This window comes from Pimephales promelas, chromosome 5 (genome assembly GCF_988280905.1).
Source record: "Pimephales promelas chromosome 5, fPimPro1.hap1.1, whole genome shotgun sequence".
Lineage (NCBI taxonomy): Eukaryota > Metazoa > Chordata > Actinopteri > Cypriniformes > Leuciscidae > Pimephales > Pimephales promelas.
Genome location: NC_142773.1, coordinates 41,751,747 through 41,770,107, shown reverse-complemented (window position 1 = coordinate 41,770,107; position 18,361 = coordinate 41,751,747). Strand labels below are relative to the sequence as shown.

General features: G+C 34.8%; 1 protein-coding gene and 1 long non-coding RNA gene across 2 annotated transcripts; one reads left to right on the top strand and one right to left on the bottom strand.

Annotated features, from left to right (window-relative positions):
- Positions 1-555: 555 nt before the first annotated feature.
- LOC120474944 (uncharacterized) lies at positions 556-18,134 on the bottom strand. The gene is made up of 3 exons (XR_016168600.1): positions 18,026-18,134; positions 15,782-15,885; positions 556-676 (listed from the first exon to the last, which is right to left on the bottom strand). It is a non-coding gene; the product is annotated as an uncharacterized LOC120474944 (long non-coding RNA).
- On the top strand, positions 2,273-6,152 carry jund (JunD proto-oncogene, AP-1 transcription factor subunit). The gene has a single exon (XM_039665595.2). It carries the CDS (start codon positions 2,465-2,467, stop codon positions 3,302-3,304), a length of 840 nt encoding a protein of 279 aa, XP_039521529.2. The 5' UTR covers positions 2,273-2,464; the 3' UTR covers positions 3,305-6,152.
- Positions 18,135-18,361: the final 227 nt, after the last annotated feature.

Here is an 18,361-nt window from a genome sequence, read left to right as displayed (position 1 = left end):
TAAAAGCTTATAACAAAAAAATGTTGTGTTGATTAAAATGCTAAATTTGATATTATATTGTGTGTGTAAATGAATAGACTTGGACTGTGTGGCGAAGCCAAATGCACAGGACAAGAGACAGTATTCATGATTCTGAAGCTAAAAATACAGAATTATTTTAGACAAAAATGATTGCACTCCGCCACTGACTCGATATATTAGAAATAACATAGGCCGCTTTAAATATTCCCCCAGTGCATTATAACACATTATATATATAGTAGTTTAATGTAGTACTGACACTAAAACTCTGAACTATCTTGAACTATCCTCAATTAATATTGTGACACAATATATTGCTATACACCCTTATTGTATGCATATAAAGTCAAACATTGTTTTTGACTAAACAATAATGGCTTTCAGTGTGCATAACTATCTCTTATGTTTCCTCCTCCATTGCTGGTAAAAATCCATCTGTTCTTCTTCTTCCACCCACTCATGCTCTGCACATCTTCACCCCCGCTTCATTCACCTGCTCTGCGTCAGAGCCCATGTCAGTGTGTTGCCATGGCAACGGATGATGATGATGATGATGATGCTGATTCTATTCTCTGATGCAGTCGGTCTACAGACGTCATCGCCTCCCATTCAGATCTGCGCATTTCCCCACGCTCTCCTTTCTCAGACTCTCCTCCTGCAGTGGTATTAATAGAAATGCACACAGCTAATTTAATTCATGAATGCATTTTAACTTCAAAGCATCTTCATGTCCCTCAGGATTAGGATTTCTAAAGAAAGTTGCCATGTTCCCTTCCCTTCATTAAGTGATATTTGTACAGTGGCAAAAAAAATAAATAAATAACCAAACAGCTTTGCAACAACGTTTTGTTTACGACTATTTATATTTTGCATACATTATGCAGTTAGCAATGCATTTACAATAGACTAGTGATAAATAATATAAGCATATGGGAAATAAAAGAAATACGTTCAACTAAACTGCAACAAGTTTGCAACCAAATCCACATTTAGTCTAATATGAACTGTAGTTTTGACATCAGCTGTGTTTTAAATGCATTTAAAAACAAATTATTTTGGAGTATCTTCTTTCATAAGTATGGATATAACAATTATTCCGGCATATATCCATTGTTATACTCTTGATATGTTTGTATGACACATTAATTATGCAAATACTGAAGTACAAAATATAAAATTTTTGAAACATAATGTTGCAACATAGCCTGTGTATAGGCTATCATCCAAAATACGTTTAGATCAGCCAATAAAACTATAAATGCTTATAAATTGCATAATGCTTACAATAGAGATGAAAGTCCTCATGTGCATGTGCATAAAATAAGCCTTTAATAGTAAATTAGTAGTGAAATTCAATCAAATTGAATTCAAATATTGTTCAAATTCTGAATTAAGAACTTTAAATTAATTTTTTTTAAAAAGTCTAATTACATAATATTAATAATATGCAAGGATTATTCATTGGAAATGTATACCATTAATTGAAATGCATAAATCTTGAAAATATGCTTATTTTAATTCATTTGTTTGCAGATGAAAGTCTGCAAGTGCACTTAAAATAAATAAAAAATGTATTTGAGTGCACTTGCAGACTTTCATCTCTCTTGTAAGCATTATGCAATTTATGAGCATTTATAGTTTTATTGTCCGACCTAAAAGTATGTTGAATAATATACACCGGCTATACTGTTGAAACATTATGTTTCATAAACATTTTTATAATGTTTTTATAGCAATTTTAGCACTTTTGGATAAATCTTGAAAAAAAAGCTAAAAAGTTGAGTGTGGCTGTGCATACATACGCTTATAGATTTACATAACTCATATTTAAAGTGTATATTATGTACAGTGTGATCAACAAGTCTGGGGAAAACTGGGACAACCTGTAAATAAATAAAGTTTAAAGACTTGAATAAGAAATATTCATCTCTATTTCCAACTCTACGTGAGTGTGGATAATTCCATCTGATAAAAAAGCTAAAGTGGAACTGGAACACTTGATCAAGCGTACAAACAAAGACCTTCAACATGTTCAAAAATAAGGGAACATTTTCTACCAGCCAGGCTTGCCTTGCTGGTGTCCCCACCCTCGCGCGCTCTCTACGTTCTCTATGACATCAACCCACAATGCACCGCACTGTTTGCCGTTTACTCGCCGTCTCTGTGGCGACAGCCCGAGCGCCGCCCTTTATGCAAATGAAACCGGAAGAAAACGTCATCTTTGGCCAATCTGAGCGTTCTAAAGTGACATAATGGAATTTTTAGGGATAGAAAACTTGCAAATGCGTACTGACGCCCATAGAGAACACCTCTCGTGCAAAGGAGAAACAACAATACCGTAAAACAATACCATAAATCGATCAAGGGAATAAAAATAAACGTTCGAGGAAATACTAGTGCGCTCAAATGCGTCGTTTGGACACCCTTCACTGGGTGTAGTAGGATGGGAACAAGCCTTTACCCAGACGAGGATATCCAAGGAATATCACGCATTATGATGAAGAAAGACATGAGTTTGAACCTAGACGACCAGAACAGCTCGAACCTCAAGCCAGATTTGAGAGATGCCGAGGGAATTCTCAATTCACCCGATTTGGGGCTCCTAAAACTGGCTTCTCCGGAGCTGGAAAGGCTGATTATCCAGTCTAACGGGATGGTGACCACCACACCGACCTCGCAGTTCGTCTACCCGAAGTCGGTGAGCGACGAGCAGGAGTTCGCGGAGGGATTCGTCAAAGCCCTGGAGGACCTTCACAAGCAGAACCAGCTGAACGGCGGACCGTGTGTTCCACCGACGCTTAGCCGACTCACAAGCAGCTCTAACCTCGCCTTGCCCACGGACCTGCCCGTGTACACGAACTTAAACGCGTACGGAAGTACAACGGTGAACTATTCAACGGACACGATTCCGTTCCCTCCGCCGCCGCCCGCGCACCCAATGGCGACGCAACAACCGCAAAAGGACGAACCGCAAACCGTTCCGGACATGCAAAGCTTCGGGGACAGTCCTCCGCTCTCCCCCATCGACATGGACACGCAAGAGCGCATAAAGGCCGAGAGAAAGAAGCTGCGCAACCGGATCGCCGCCTCCAAATGCCGCAAGAGGAAACTCGAGCGGATTTCCCGGTTGGAAGACAAAGTGAAATCTCTGAAGAACCAGAACACGGAGCTCGCGTCCACGGCGAGCGTGCTGAGAGAGCAAGTGGCGCAGTTAAAACAGAGAGTGATGAACCACGTCAACAACGGCTGTCAGTTGCTGCCTAATCAAGTTCCAGCTTATTAAAAAAGAAAATGACAGTTGGGAACTTCATTGGGACTAACTACTTCGTCATAACTGCGGACAGCTCTGTCGCTCAGTCACGTGATACAATCATCTTGTCAGTTAAAATCCTCCACATTCAATTTTTATTTCATTTCCTAGCGTTTTGGAGAGAAACGTAACTTTAGTCACGTTGATATGTCGTGGGTCTTTTTGATGTGTTCGCAATTTGCATAATGATGCATTTAAAAGTTAATGACCAAACGAAACGTATCCTTTACAAATGTTCACAATGTTGTTGCAGATTAAATATAATGTGGATAACATTGAATACATGTATTTTCATCAGGTTAGATACCGGTCAAACCCGCACACCCGCCATGTTTGTAGTTTTTGTAACACTTTTTATTGGCGTTTGTAGTTCTAATCGAATCCTTGTCCAACGCGGCAGTATTAGCCGTTAGTGTGCATTTTCAACATACTACGATTTGGGACACATTAATTCTAATTTCGATTTTAATTTAAATTAGCGGATAGTATGCACATTTTATTTAAATTAAGCTGTTATTTTATTAAGCTAATTCACAAAGAGTCATGCTTTGTTATACAATGAAACTAGCGATTGTGCGCAGTGATACGACACTTCTTGTCGGTGTCATATTACAGCGAGTGATCAATCTTCACCCAGGACTGGAAATATATCTAATTATATCTGTTTGATTGGACAAGCAGTATAACGTTTTTCTAAAATGTCACTGGAAAGTTCGCTCCAAGTATCCGCCACATGTGTGCTGTTTTGGAGCTATTTTCGTTGCTTTTATTATAATTATGTATACTATTTTCCGTCATAAATAGCCATCATTCCGCCAAAAGATATAGTCCCTGATATGACAGAATGTTGCAATGCAACGAAACTAAGGATTGTGCGATTGTATGCTGTTTTGCATCATATTTTAGCGATTGATCAATCATCCAGGACCGGAATTATATCTTTTTTTTTTATTTTTTACTTCATATCTATTTTTGATTGGACAAGCAGCGTTCCTAAAAATTTCCTAAAACATAACTTGAAAGTTCCCTCTTTGTATCAGTCCACTGTCAGTCTGTGCGTTGCTTAGCAACACGATTGTGTTTTGGTTTCTTTTGGAACTAATTTCGGTGCTTTGATATTTTATTAAATTGTTATTATGATAATTGCAAAAATAAATACAGTCCCAGACTTGACTGAATGTTGCTATGCAACAAAAATAAAGTTTCTGATAAGCTAAAAGGTGTTTTGTATGGAAATTTGTTTTCGCCATGGAATAAAGAAATTTAAAAGAAAATTGCGACTTTTTATCTTGCAATTCTTACTTTTTTCGCAATTACGAGTTTATATATCGCAATTCATACTATTTTGCTATTACAAGTTTATATATCGCAATTAAAACTATTTTTGGAAATTCTGAGACTTTTTCTCGCAATTGCAAGTTTATATCTCGCAATTTTGACTATTTTTTTCTCGCAGTTTTGACTTTTTTTCTTGCAATTCTGAGTTTCTATCTTGCAATTCTTCCGCAATTCTGAGTTTATATCCCGCAATTCTTTTTGCCAATTCCTAATATTTTTCTCGCAATGGCGAGTTTATATCTTGCAATTTTGACAATTTTTTTTCTCGCAGTTTTGACTTTTTTTTTCGCAATTCTGAGTTTATATCTTGCAATTCTTACGCAATTATGAGTTTATATCTCACAATTCCTTTTGCCAATTCGGACTATTTTTTTCGCAATTGCGAAATTATATCTCAAAAAAAATTTCTTGCAATTCTGACTTTTATTCCTCACAATTGTAAGTTTATATCTCACACTTCTGAGAAAAAAAATATAATTGTGAGATTAAAAAGTCGCAATAATCTTACTTTTTAATGTTTTTATCCAGTTGCGAAGTCAAGCTTCCCATAGTTTCGCTTCATAGCTGTCTCTTTATGTTATATTAGCACTACTGGAACGCTGCATTGACCAATCATGTTTTCTATTTTTTTAACTATAAATATATTTAGGCCTATACAACAGTTAGTTCTGGTACACTAATTGGATTACACTAGCAGTGAGTATTTATAAGAGCACTGAATTTATTTCACTTGCACTGTATCAATAGTATGTTGATCCAGAGGACTTTTTCTGGAACCATTTTCTTCGGCAGAGCAACAACCAACAAAAAAATGTCAGATACTCAATATGAAGAGTTGTATAAGAGCAATATCACATTGCAGTGCATCAAACCTCACAGTGCCCAGTGATGAAGTGTATTAAAACAGCAGCCTGGGAGTGTAATGTGATGAAGTCAGTCGGATAAGTGTGTGTTGAAACATTACTCTGAGCTGCTGTCACAGTCAAGTCAACTACACATTTTCTGATGCGTAAAGGTCACAGACTCACCCTTCCAGTGACCATTCATTCTCGTTGAACTGTCGAAGCGGACACTACAGGTGCTGATGTATAATATGTTTACAATATTTTGTAGCAAACAGACTCACGGAAGCAATTACGCTACATCATTTGATCTCCTGAGAGAAGATCTAAGCTGTATTTTTGCATGCTCGAGACAAGCTCAAAATGAGTGCAACCAAACCCAACAAAGATGTCATGCATGTATACGCTTCATGTTTAAGGCCTTATCTGACGACAAGCTCTTATTAATCAACGACTGTATCTATTTTATATACAACTATTCACACAATGTCTTACTTTATGCTCTTTTGGATTTACGTGTGCCATGCTGTAAATGCAAACTTTCCACCTGTCACATGTCCTGTACAGCCTTCATACGTTCTTAGTGTGATGATGTGTACATTAATGTCATTAAACCTGTTCAATTCACTTGTTAAATTATATATTTGTGGCAATTTTATACCCCTCTGTTCATGCATCCAAAAAAAAAAAAATTAGAATATGGTGCAAAAGTTCACTTATTTCAGTAATTCAACTTAAAAGGTGAAACTAATATATTATATAGACTCATTACATGCAAAGTGAGATATTTCAAGCCTTTATTTGTTATAATGTTGATGATTATGACTTACAGATACGAAAAACCCCAAATTCAAAATTAGAATGTTGTGAAAAGGTTTTCATATCTAATCATCATAATTATAACAAATAAAGGCTTGAAATATCTCACTTTGCATGTAATGAGTCTATATAATATATTAGTTTCACCTTTTAAGTTGAATTACTGAAATAAATGAACTTTTGCACCGTATTGTCATTTTTCGAGTTTCACCTACTTAAACGTTTGTAGAAAAGTTTGAAATTGCGTCCTCTAGTGGTCTAGGCATGGTACAACAACTAGTAAATAGTAAAACTCTACTTACAAGTACAAGTAAATGCATGCAATAAGAGGCATCACATGTGCATTTGTATTATAAAGCATTTGAAATTTGAAGTATTATATTAAAATTTATTAATTATTATTATTTTTTTTGCTATTTAAACCAGTAAAACGTTCAAATGAACTACTGAAATTATACACCATTATGGCAACACATGTTTTTGCATTGCTTTTAACTCATCAAAATAAGTCCCCCTGTAGTGAAAAACACATTTTTAATGTTGTTTGTGTCTATGTGGTGTTTTTAATACGCTTTAAGGCAAACCATGTGTAAGTTCATAGGTCGACAGCATTGCTGAGTATTTTCGGCTTAAAGACAGTCTCAAAAACACGGTGTGAAATCGCTGGTGTTTCTAACGTCACAAACAACCTTGTAACCAATCAGATCAATGATCGTCAACCAGTGGATCGACAACTGAGTGGAGGCGGAGCTCATTTACATATTCATAAAGTTCATGTCAACATAATTTCTAGTTACATTCAAGCTATTTTAAGGCATAACAAAAACATTTAAGAATACAAAAGTTTAAAAAAACTTAACTCACCAACTCATTTTGGTGAGTTTTAAGGAATAAAATGACTGATTACAGGTGGACATTAATGCATTTTTAACTTTTTTTTAATAAGTTATACAAGATGCAACTATTGTTTTTAAGTTAGTTCAATGTAATTTAAGTTGAAATGACTTAAACATCCAAGTTGATTGTACTCAAAAAAATAAAAACACTGCACAATGCTATTTTAACATTCATTACTGATAATAAATCAAGGTCTAAAGCAGACAGAACAAGCTTAATTACATCTGCAACAGACTTATTAGATTATTTTGGTATTGCATTACTACTTTCTAAATCGCATATCAACCTCAACCAGTTGAACAATACAAGGACACATTAAAAAAAAGCTATTTTAATTATTTTAAATAAATAAAATAAAATTGTAAACATTGTTTCTTGAATTGACCAAAGTATTTAAAGGGAGAAAAAAACATTTTAACATTAGACATTACATTTTGGTTTAATTTATATATTATTTAATGCAATCACATCAGAAGTAACTGTAATTAAATTACAGAAAATTAAGAGTCATCTAAATCAGAGTTACTATCATCTTGTGTTTGGTGGAAATCTTCACAATTAAGAGAGTATAAAACAAATATTGTATGTTTGACAGTATGTCACTGTTAGAATTAAGTCCCTGTATTACGGCATTAATGCAGTATGTTCTGTGTCCAGTAGGGAGAGACCAACACCATCATATTTGCTTTCCCTGTCTACAACATTTGATTTATACTCCGTCATGAAGCTGTCCACCAAACACACAGAGAAGAGTAAGTGTTGGCAGACAGAAGTATTGACAGTGATGAAAGGCTAGCAGAAGCTCTTGTATTGTTTGCTGTTATTTCACATCTCATTGCGTCAAAGGGTTAACTAGTTATGATGACACCTGGTTAAAACATCGGCCTTAGGTCACCGTGACAGAACTCACTTAACCAGAAACAGCACATTTTATTTGTTTCCATGGCAATATGTGCTTTTTGTCCTGTTGTTCGGACATGAACTTGGTCTTTATTTGCGCTGCCCTGGAGTTAATGCATCCGAGCAGAAAACATCATTCAAGACATTCAGTGGCGCTTCATCAGATTATCATGAGCGAAACGACTACCTGTCAAAGCCATCTATCTATCTATCTATCTATCTATCTATCTATCTATCTATCTATCTATCTATCTATCTATCTATCTAAGTCCGATGGATTTCAAACTTGACGAGTGTCTTGCTACGGGTGCGAGTAAGTGCAGTGCCAAGTTTGATGTTGTTTGGATTGGAAATACAAAAGAGATCTGTAAATATATCAGCAAAAGAAGGCGAAGCACACACTGAAGATGTTTAGGACATTAACACACTCTCAGCTAAACATTAAAGGAGTAGTTCACTTTTAAAAAAAACTTTAGCTGATGATTTACTCACCCCCATGTCATCCAAGATGTCCATGTCTTTCTTTCTTCAGTCGAAAAGAAATTAAGGTTTTTGATGAAAACATTCCAGGATTTTCTCCATATAATGGACTTCAATGGGGTCCAAACGGTTGAGAGTTTCAGTGCAGCTTCAAAGGGCTTTAAACGACACCATACGATGAATAAGGGTCTTATCTAGCTAAATAAATAAATAAATAACAAAGTTTAGTTTCATAAGCTCAAATGTTCACCTTGCTCTGTTCTGAACTCATTCATCAAAATGAACAAATCTTTTTTCGAGTCATTTGGTTAATTCAACGAACGAAATGACTCGGAAAAAGATTTGTTCATTTTGATGAACAAGTTTGAACAGGAGAGTCACGAACGCGCATCACAGAACAGAGCAAGGTGAGCATTCAGTAATTTCAGTAAATAACATTTAAGTGAAATTACTGAACTTAAATATACAAGTTTGATAAAAATCATCATTAAAGAAGAAAATTTCAAATGGCATTTGCATCTGAACTCTTCATATATATATATATATATATATATATATATATATAATTGTGTGCTCTGGACCAGATGCAATAGAGAATCAACCTGAGAGATGTCCTGTCTCTCTGTCTCGGTCCCCATGAGATGTTCACCTCCCTTGCAGTGATAGCTTTGACAAGAATAGAGAAAGGTGACATCTTGTCCTTTCACTAGTCTTTCCAGTCGAGCAGAACAGAACAATCCCAGCACTGACGCACAAGACGAGACGGCGCTGCACGATGTACTTCACATTCTGCTAATAATGTTAGTTATTATCATCATCATCATCATCATGATGTTCTTCGTCATCATCCCAATCATCTGTTTCTAGTGGTCAGTCATTTGTTCAACCTGTCTTTCTCCTCAACACTGTTGTTCTTTAAAATGAACTTAACTAGTTGTGTTAGTTTTTTTATTTATAAACACATTTATGACTTTCTATTCATCAAAGAATCGTGAAAAATAAAATGTATGATGGTTTGCACAAAAATCTAAAGCAGCGCAACTGTTCAACATTGATGATAATCTTTTTTCCGAGTCATTTCGTTCATTGAATCAACCAAATGACTCGGAAAGAGATTCGTTCATTTTGACGAACCAGTTCGAACAGGAGAGTCACGAACGCGCATCACAGAACAGAGCAAGATGACCATTTGAGCTTATAAAACGTACATTTTTTTATTTATTTTTTAAATGAGCGATCGTTTCTCTAGATAAGACCCTTATTCATCGTCTGGCGTCGTTTAAAGCCCTTTGAAGCTGCACTGAGACTCTCAACCGTTTGGACCCCATTGAAGTCCATTATATGGAAAAAATCCTGAAATGTTTTCATTAAAAACCTTAATTTCTTTTCGACTGAAGAAAGAAAGACATGGACATCTTGGATGACATGGGGGTGAGTAAATTATCAGCAAAAGTTTTTTTAAAAGTGAACTACACCTTTAAATACTTCAAGTTGAGGGGATGTTTGAGCTGTTTATTTTAAAGTCAGCTCAGAAAATATACAGCGCAAATCAATTAAGCAGTTTCCCTGTGTGAAATGCCGAGGCTTATATTCCAACGTAAAATGCTGTCGTTTTAATCAAATAAGATTGGGCTATTTCTATGTTGAGCTGCCTGTTCATGAAGCTGAAAGTGCATGTAATAAAACAATATAACACTGATGCAAACCGATGATTTTACTGCTCTATTATGTTTTAATGTTTTATGTGGGTATATATATATATATATATATATATATATATATAAAATGTCATACCATTTTTCTACAATCTTTTCTCTTAGACTATGAACAGAGGAAAATATCGACACAGTGCATAACATCCCTCATCTGGTTTCCATAGGAACATAAGTCTGTGGAAATAACACAGTAACACTCAAGAAATCATAATGGCTGATCAAAAATAACCTCATAAGCAGGACTAATTCTGAATACGAACAAAAGCCTCAGCATTAGTCTGATTCGACCTCATTCAGACGTCAAGGTGAACGAATGGTCACACCGACGTTTGGAGTAACGGTCCATTAATTATAGATGCTCTTTTGTGTCGGGGAAATGCTTTTAATTTAGCTAGAATGGAAAATTGACATGAAAAAAAACTGGATTTTTGGAGTGAAGTTTGATTATAGTTCAGTCGTGCGGAAGATGCAAAACTACACGATGCAAAAAAAGCCTTTAGGCGAAGCTTTTAGATCTGGGGACAAAATGTGCACGGCTGGTTCATTCCAGGCTCCAATGGGACATTCAAAACTATTCTTATTAATAAAATAATTGGTAACACTTTATTTTGATGCAACTACATGTCGACTAACTCTCATTAGAGTTTATTAGACTGTCTGCTTAATATCTGCTAACTCTTATTTTGATGCTTCTCAACAGACATTATACTATATATATATATATATATATATTATACATTATATGTAGTAAGTAACTTTACAAGTACAGTCAAACCAAACATTTTTCAGACACCTGATTTAATTTTTGATTTAATTTTTACCAGTGGCTGCAGGACTATAATTCATTTATGTAAGTGAGGAGAGCAAAATAAAGTAAACTGTGACATATTATGCCATAATATTCTTCATACAGTGACTACCTGTAAAATTTATACATAATTTGGGACCAAAAATGATTCCGACACTTTGACCTGACCGTGTTTGTCCTTTAATTGCTAATGTGACCTTTACACACAGACTGAACAACATGTTTGGTGATTGTTTGAGCTAAACTGGTATTAATTGTGTAGTTAAATTGAACAGCTGACAGATATTCAACATAATTCATGTGTGAGAGACTAACAGAAGGACGGACAAAACCAGTCAAATATCACTTATTGTTACATTTTATTGCCATTTTATAGTGAATAAACCTTGATAATGTACATTTTTTTAAGGTGCCTGAATACATTTTGACTGAGTCTACTAATACTCGAATGAGAGATGGTTAACATGTTGACAGGCAACAACAAAATGATCAAATAATTAAATTAAATTAAATTAAATTAAAAAAAATAAACATTTTAGATTTGAATATACCCCATCATTTACTCTCGCCAAACTCATTTGATTTATAAGATCTTCAGCTGCCCTTTATTGCCGTTAAAGTGGATGGCGATACTTCAAAAAGGATAAAAAAGCACCATAAAATCATCTGTCAAATCGCATTCGATTCAAAACCAGGCATCTATGACATTTGATGTCAAAATGACAAATGTTGAGCTTAAAATTGGGTCTTTTCTTCACACAAAGCAATGATATGAATTCTGAAGACTTGGAATATATATTTTATAATTATTCGAGTATGCTATATAAATATATTATTTTCTGCTGGTCACTGTCTGCTTTTGTAGGACGGGAAAAAAAATCACCTTTTGCAAATTTTCACCATAAACTTCATGAGGGTGAATGATGAAAAACGTTCAATTTTGGGTGCGCTGCTCATTTAAGATGTTATCGAGACATTTTTTTCATTCTTTTGAGTATATTTTTGACAATTCTATCCATACAATGATGGTGAAATCTACACACACATACACAGTAAATCTGTCAGGTCTGATATGCGTTTCTACAACCATCCTGAACTCCCTACAGGGGTCTTAAAGCAATATACACTGGATTCTTATCAGAACTCAACCCTGCACACCATTTAAAATGATTGTAATGGGATCAAATGAGACCCTACTGGGTGAACTCGAATGCCTAGAGGATTTTTTTCATTCTTGGAGTCTGTTATATGCTCCGTTTTATCAGATCTCTGCTTGTCTTGTATTGAAAATATGTCCTGATCGGACAGTTTAAATAAATCACATGTGAAGCTATATGAGTTGTTAACCGTTTTCAAAATGGGTTTTATTTTCTAAATGATTCATTAGAGTTATTCTGATTCTGACATTTCGAGATTCAAGTCAAAACAGTTTGGGCCAGTTGTTCAAAGGTAAGCTGATCGGATTTTGGTTATCGGATTGGATCAAATCTTGAAAATGGGTTGTTCAAAAGGGAAAGAAGGAATCTGAAATCAGATTAGATCAGGGAATCCAATCCTAGTTTTAATCTGGATCAAACCTTCAGTTTGTGTTGTTCAAAACTTGGATAACTTTGATAAAAAAAAAACAGGATTATCCTGATCCCAACAGGGGGTAGGATTTCAAGGTGGATTTCAGGAAGAAAATGAAGTAAAACTTTAAAATTGCTCAAATAATACATTTGTATCATTCAGTGTATATACTTTTATTTATATTTTGCACTTGACTTGTGTAACCGTTGTAACAGTGATAAAGTAGACATAGGCTAACAATTAAGCTATTCAGTATAGTAAAATGATCTTGTCCCCATTTGTGTTTTGTCTCAAAATAAGAAACACTTACAGTGACCCCATGTCGGCTCTTCTACCTGTTCTTAGCCCATATTGTGATATGTTTTCCCATTTACAGCACTGGTAATCCGGATTTGGTAATCGTGAAAACTGTGTATCTGGATAAGGGTGATCCAGTCCAATGTTGCTTTGAAAAACCGGCATAAAAGTAAGATGGATTACCTGATCCTGGATAGGAAAAAATGGGATTTCCGAATCTGGATCATTTTGACCCAGATTACATGTTTTGAACAACTGGCCCGAAATGTTTGACTTTAATCTTGAAATGTTCGACTTTAATCTCGAAATGTTTGACTTTAATCTTGAAATGTTTCGACTTTAATCTCGAAATGTTCGACTATAATCTCGAAATGTTTCGACTTTAATCTCGAAATGTTAGACTTTAATCTCGAAATGTTTGACTATAATCTCGAAATGTTTGACTTTATTCTTGAAATGTTTCGACTATAATCTCGAAATGTTAGACTTTAATCTTGAAATGTTTCGACTTTAATCTCGAAATGTTTGACTTTAATCTCGAAATGTTAGACTTTAATCTTAAAATGTTTCGACTATAATCTCGAAATGTTTGACTTTAATCTCGAAATGTTCGACTATAATCTCGAAATGTTAGACTTTAATCTCGAAATGTTCGACTATAATCTCGAAATGTTAGACTTTAATCTTGAAATGTTTCGACTATAATCTCGAAATGTTTGACTTTAATCTCGAAATGTTCGACTATAATCTCGAAATGTTAGACTTTAATCTTGAAATGTTTCGACTTCAATCTCGAAATGTTAGACTTTAATCTCGAAATGTTTGACTATAATCTCGAAATGTTTGACTTTAATCTCGAAATGTTTGACTATAATCTCGAAATGTTTCGACTTTAATCTCGAAATGTTTGACTATAATCTCGAAATGTTTGACTTTAATCTCGAAATGTTCGACTATAATCTCGAAATGTTTGACTTTAATCTCGAAATGTTCGACTATAATCTCGAAATGTTTGACTATAATCTCGAAATGTTTGACTTTAATCTCGAAATGTTTGACTATAATCTCGAAATGTTTCGACTTTAATCTCGAAATGTTTGACTTTAATCTCGAAATGTTTGACTATAATCTCGAAATGTTTGACTATAATCTCGAAATGTTTGACTTTAATCTCGAAATGTTTGACTATAATCTCGAAATGTTTGACTATAATCTCGAAATGTTTGACTTTAATCTCGAAATGTTCGACTATAATCTCGAAATGTTTGACTATAATCTCGAAATGTTTGACTTTAATCTCGAAATGTTTGACTATAATCTCGAAATGTTTCGACTTTAATCTCGAAATGTTTGACTTTAATCTCGAAATGTTCGACTATAATCTCGAAATGTTTGACTATAATCTAGAAATGTTTGACTTTAATCTCGAAATGTTTGACTATAATCTCGAAATGTTTCGACTTTAATCTCGAAATGTTTGACTTTAATCTCGAAATGTTCGACTATAATCTCGAAATGTTAGACTTTAATCTTGAAATGTTTCGACTTCAATCTCGAAATGTTTCGACTTTAATCTCGAAATGTTTGACTATAATCTCGAAATGTTTGACTTTAATCTCGAAATGTTTGACTATAATCTCGAAATGTTTCGACTTTAATCTCGAAATGTTTGACTATAATCTCGAAATGTTTGACTTTAATCTCGAAATGTTTGACTATAATCTCGAAATGTTAGACTTTAATCTCGAAATGTTTGACTATAATCTCGAAATGTTTGACTTTAATCTCGAAATGTTTGACTATAATCTCGAAATGTTTCGACTTTAATCTCGAAATGTTTGACTATAATCTAGAAATGTTTGACTTTAATCTCGAAATGTTTGTTTGACTTTAATCTCGAAATGTTCGTCTATAATCTCGAAATGTTAGACTTTAATCTTGAAATGTTTCGACTTTAATCTCGAAATGTTAGACTTTAATCTTGAAATGTTTCGACTTTAATCTCGAAATGTTTGACTTTAATCTTGAAATGTTTCGACTTTAATCTCGAAATGTTCGACTATAATCTCGAAATGTTCGACTATAATCTCGAAATGTTCGACTATAATCTCGAAATGTTCGACTATAATCTCGAAATGTTCGACTATAATCTCGAAATGTTCGACTATAATCTCGAAATGTTCGACTATAATCTCGAAATGTTCGACTATAATCTCGAAATGTTTCGACTATAATCTCGAAATGTTAGACTTTAATCTCGAAATGTTTGACTATAATCTCGAAATGTTTGACTATAATCTCGAAATGTTTCGACTTTAATCACGAAATGTTTGACTTTAATCTCGAAATGTTTGACTTTAATCTCGAAATGTTTCGACTTTAATCTCGAAAAGTTTGACTTTAATCTCGAAATATTTCAACTTTAATCTCAAAATGCTAGATTTTTTTTTTTTTACAGATTTTTTTACGTTGAGTTTCAGGGCTTCCGTAAATCTGTAATCCTATTTTTTTTTAAATGGTTTCAAATAAACATTACATTCCAGTCCTGTGCACATGTTGACTGGGGCTTGCAGTGATTTTGATTGATTTTTCACGTCATATTCAACTAAGCTGTTTCAAGTTTAGACAATGAATGTGACAAGCCAGGAATATGGAGAAATGCTGACGCGGTTGAGACGGCAGCTCAAAACTGCTCGGATTCATCTCTGTGGCTTTCACAGTTTATTGTTTCCAAACCAACGTCAGCAAAAAGGAATCCGCTCGTTTCTGAGGAGAAATGATATACCTGCGCTCGGACGACCAGAGGAAAATCCCATGTGCCTGATCAGATGCTGCTCTTTCGTCTTAAGTTCACGTTTCATCGTCTCAACTTTCCCTCGGATGTTCCTCCTGAAATAAAAACAGGCACAAAGTAGCTTATAGTTGTTAGCACACACTATCTCAGATTATTTGGACACATAAGTTACATAAGTTTAAAGTAGTCAACCATTTTATCCCTTAAAACTCATCTTTAAAGTGACTTATTTAAACTTTTATCCTTTAAAAACAAAGTATGCCTTAAAATATCTTGAATGCAACTCGACACCCTTGCCTCATTTAGTATGCACGGTTCTATGAATATGCAAATGAGCCCCACCTCCACTCACTCACTCCACTGGTTGACGATCACACGTTGATCCGATTGGTTACAAGGTCGTTTGTGACGTCAGAAACACCAACCTGTGTTTTTGAGACTGTCTTTGGTTTTAAGGAGAAAATACTCAGCAATGCCGTTGACTTGTCATAAAGCATATTAAAAACACCACATAGACATATGAACAGTGTTGGGTGTAACTAATTACCAAGTAATTAGTTACTGTAATTTAATTACTTTTCCCTTGAAAATGTAAAGTAGGGGATTACTCTTAATTTATCTGTAATTTAATTACAGTTACTTCTGATGTAATTGAGGTAAGTACTGTGTATAGATCAATCCGATCTCACAGCGATTCGTATGCATTTTATGAGGCGTCTAAATATTACGACCGCAAAGTCGTAAAAAAAGTGAGAAATGTCATTAGATCAGACATAAAACAATAGTGGGTTTAACATCAAAATGTATTGTCTGATGCTAAAAAGTATGTTTTTATAATGTACCTTCTCAACCTTGGTCAGTTTAAGGATAATTCATGCAATTTTATAGTTAAATTAAAACAGATTCATGTCTATCCTTCTATTATTCAGCTGGTTGAGATTGATATGGGATTTTGAAAGTAATTAGTAATTAAAAGCAGTGGTGGAATGTAACGAAGTACAAATACTTTGTTACTTTACTTAAGTACATTTTTCACGTATCTTTACTTTACTTACATAGAATAAATAGTGCATACTTTTTACTTTTACTTCGTTACGTTTTGCAGCAATTATTCTACTTTCTACTCCACTACATTTCTACAACTTCTGTTACATTTTCATTACATTTTCTGATCAGTTTTTCCCCTGCCAAAACGTAATCTGACCGTCCGTTCGTTGCACGTTTGTCTCACCAGTTACGTTTGGTTGCCATAGATACATCAACTAAATGCGTCTCGCACGCAGTGTGTTTATCGTGCAATTTATATGCGAAAATTTGTTTTTACGTGAATAGGAAACGCACCGTGTGTAATATTTGGTTAGGATTATGGCAAGCCAAGAGGTTCAGAATTACACCATAAATTAATCGCGTTTACTGCCAAACATAGTTATTAACATATAGTAAGGATAAGCATGATGTGCATATTGCCTAATTGTAAGGTTGTTTCAGAAATGGTAACAACACCATTTTTTCCCCCCATCATTATTGAACATCATTATAGGAGTATTAGGTTGAATGAGTTAGAATTAAATGTTTTATTAATCATTAGAAATTAGACATTAAGAGAATAAATTGTTATGCAAGTACTTTTACTTTCAATACTTAAAGTACATTTAAAATCAGGTACTTTTTACTTAAGTATGGTTGTCATTGTGTTACTTCTACTTTTACTAAAGTAAATATTTATATTTTTACTTAAGTACTTCCTCCACCACTGATTAAAAGTAATTAAATACTTTTTAGAGAGAGTAATTAGTACAGTAATCTAATTACACTGTTGAAGAGGTAATTAGTAACTACTTTTTTAGAGTAACTTACATATGAAGTACATTAAAAGCAGGATTTTCACAGGTGAACTAATACTCTCATGACAAGCAAACATCATGCACTTGGTAGTGTGTCTCAGCACAGTTTAAAACATTTGTTAGGATCTCTCATAAAACTTGGTGTCTTTCTTTCCGTTGGCGCCTGGGAGAAAGAAGCTGTGTTTTTTCACTCCAGTGGGAAAAACAAAACTAAAAAGTGTTTACTTCCAACTAAATAAAAAAGGGAATGTAGTGAAATGTGAGGGATTTATAAACAGTGTTGCTCATTAAATGTGTCACAAGACGTGAATCATGACAAACAGTGCCCGTCTCTCAGCTGACTCACATAAACAAATGCGACGGCGAACGCGCATTCGATTCTCAGACTCACGTGGGCTTGTGGGAATCGAGTTATGCCGAAAATCCCCTTTTCTGGTGCCGAGCGTCTCTCTCTCTCTCTCTCTCGTTCCCCTCCCCACTTCTCTTGGTCTCTGGCTCATGTTAGATCCTGTCTATTTCAGCAACGTATGAAACCCCACCTCCTCCCGTCTCTCTCTCTCTCTCTCTCTCTCGGCGGCGTGGACTCCTGGCTGTGTTTAATTGCCGAGTGGCAAGATCTGAGGGAAAGATCGGGAATCACATGGAGCCGCTGCGTCTGTCAACGCTTTACGAGCCCCAACCCCGGGAGAGAGAGACCGAGAAGGCGTAGGAAGGAAGTGTTGGAGTT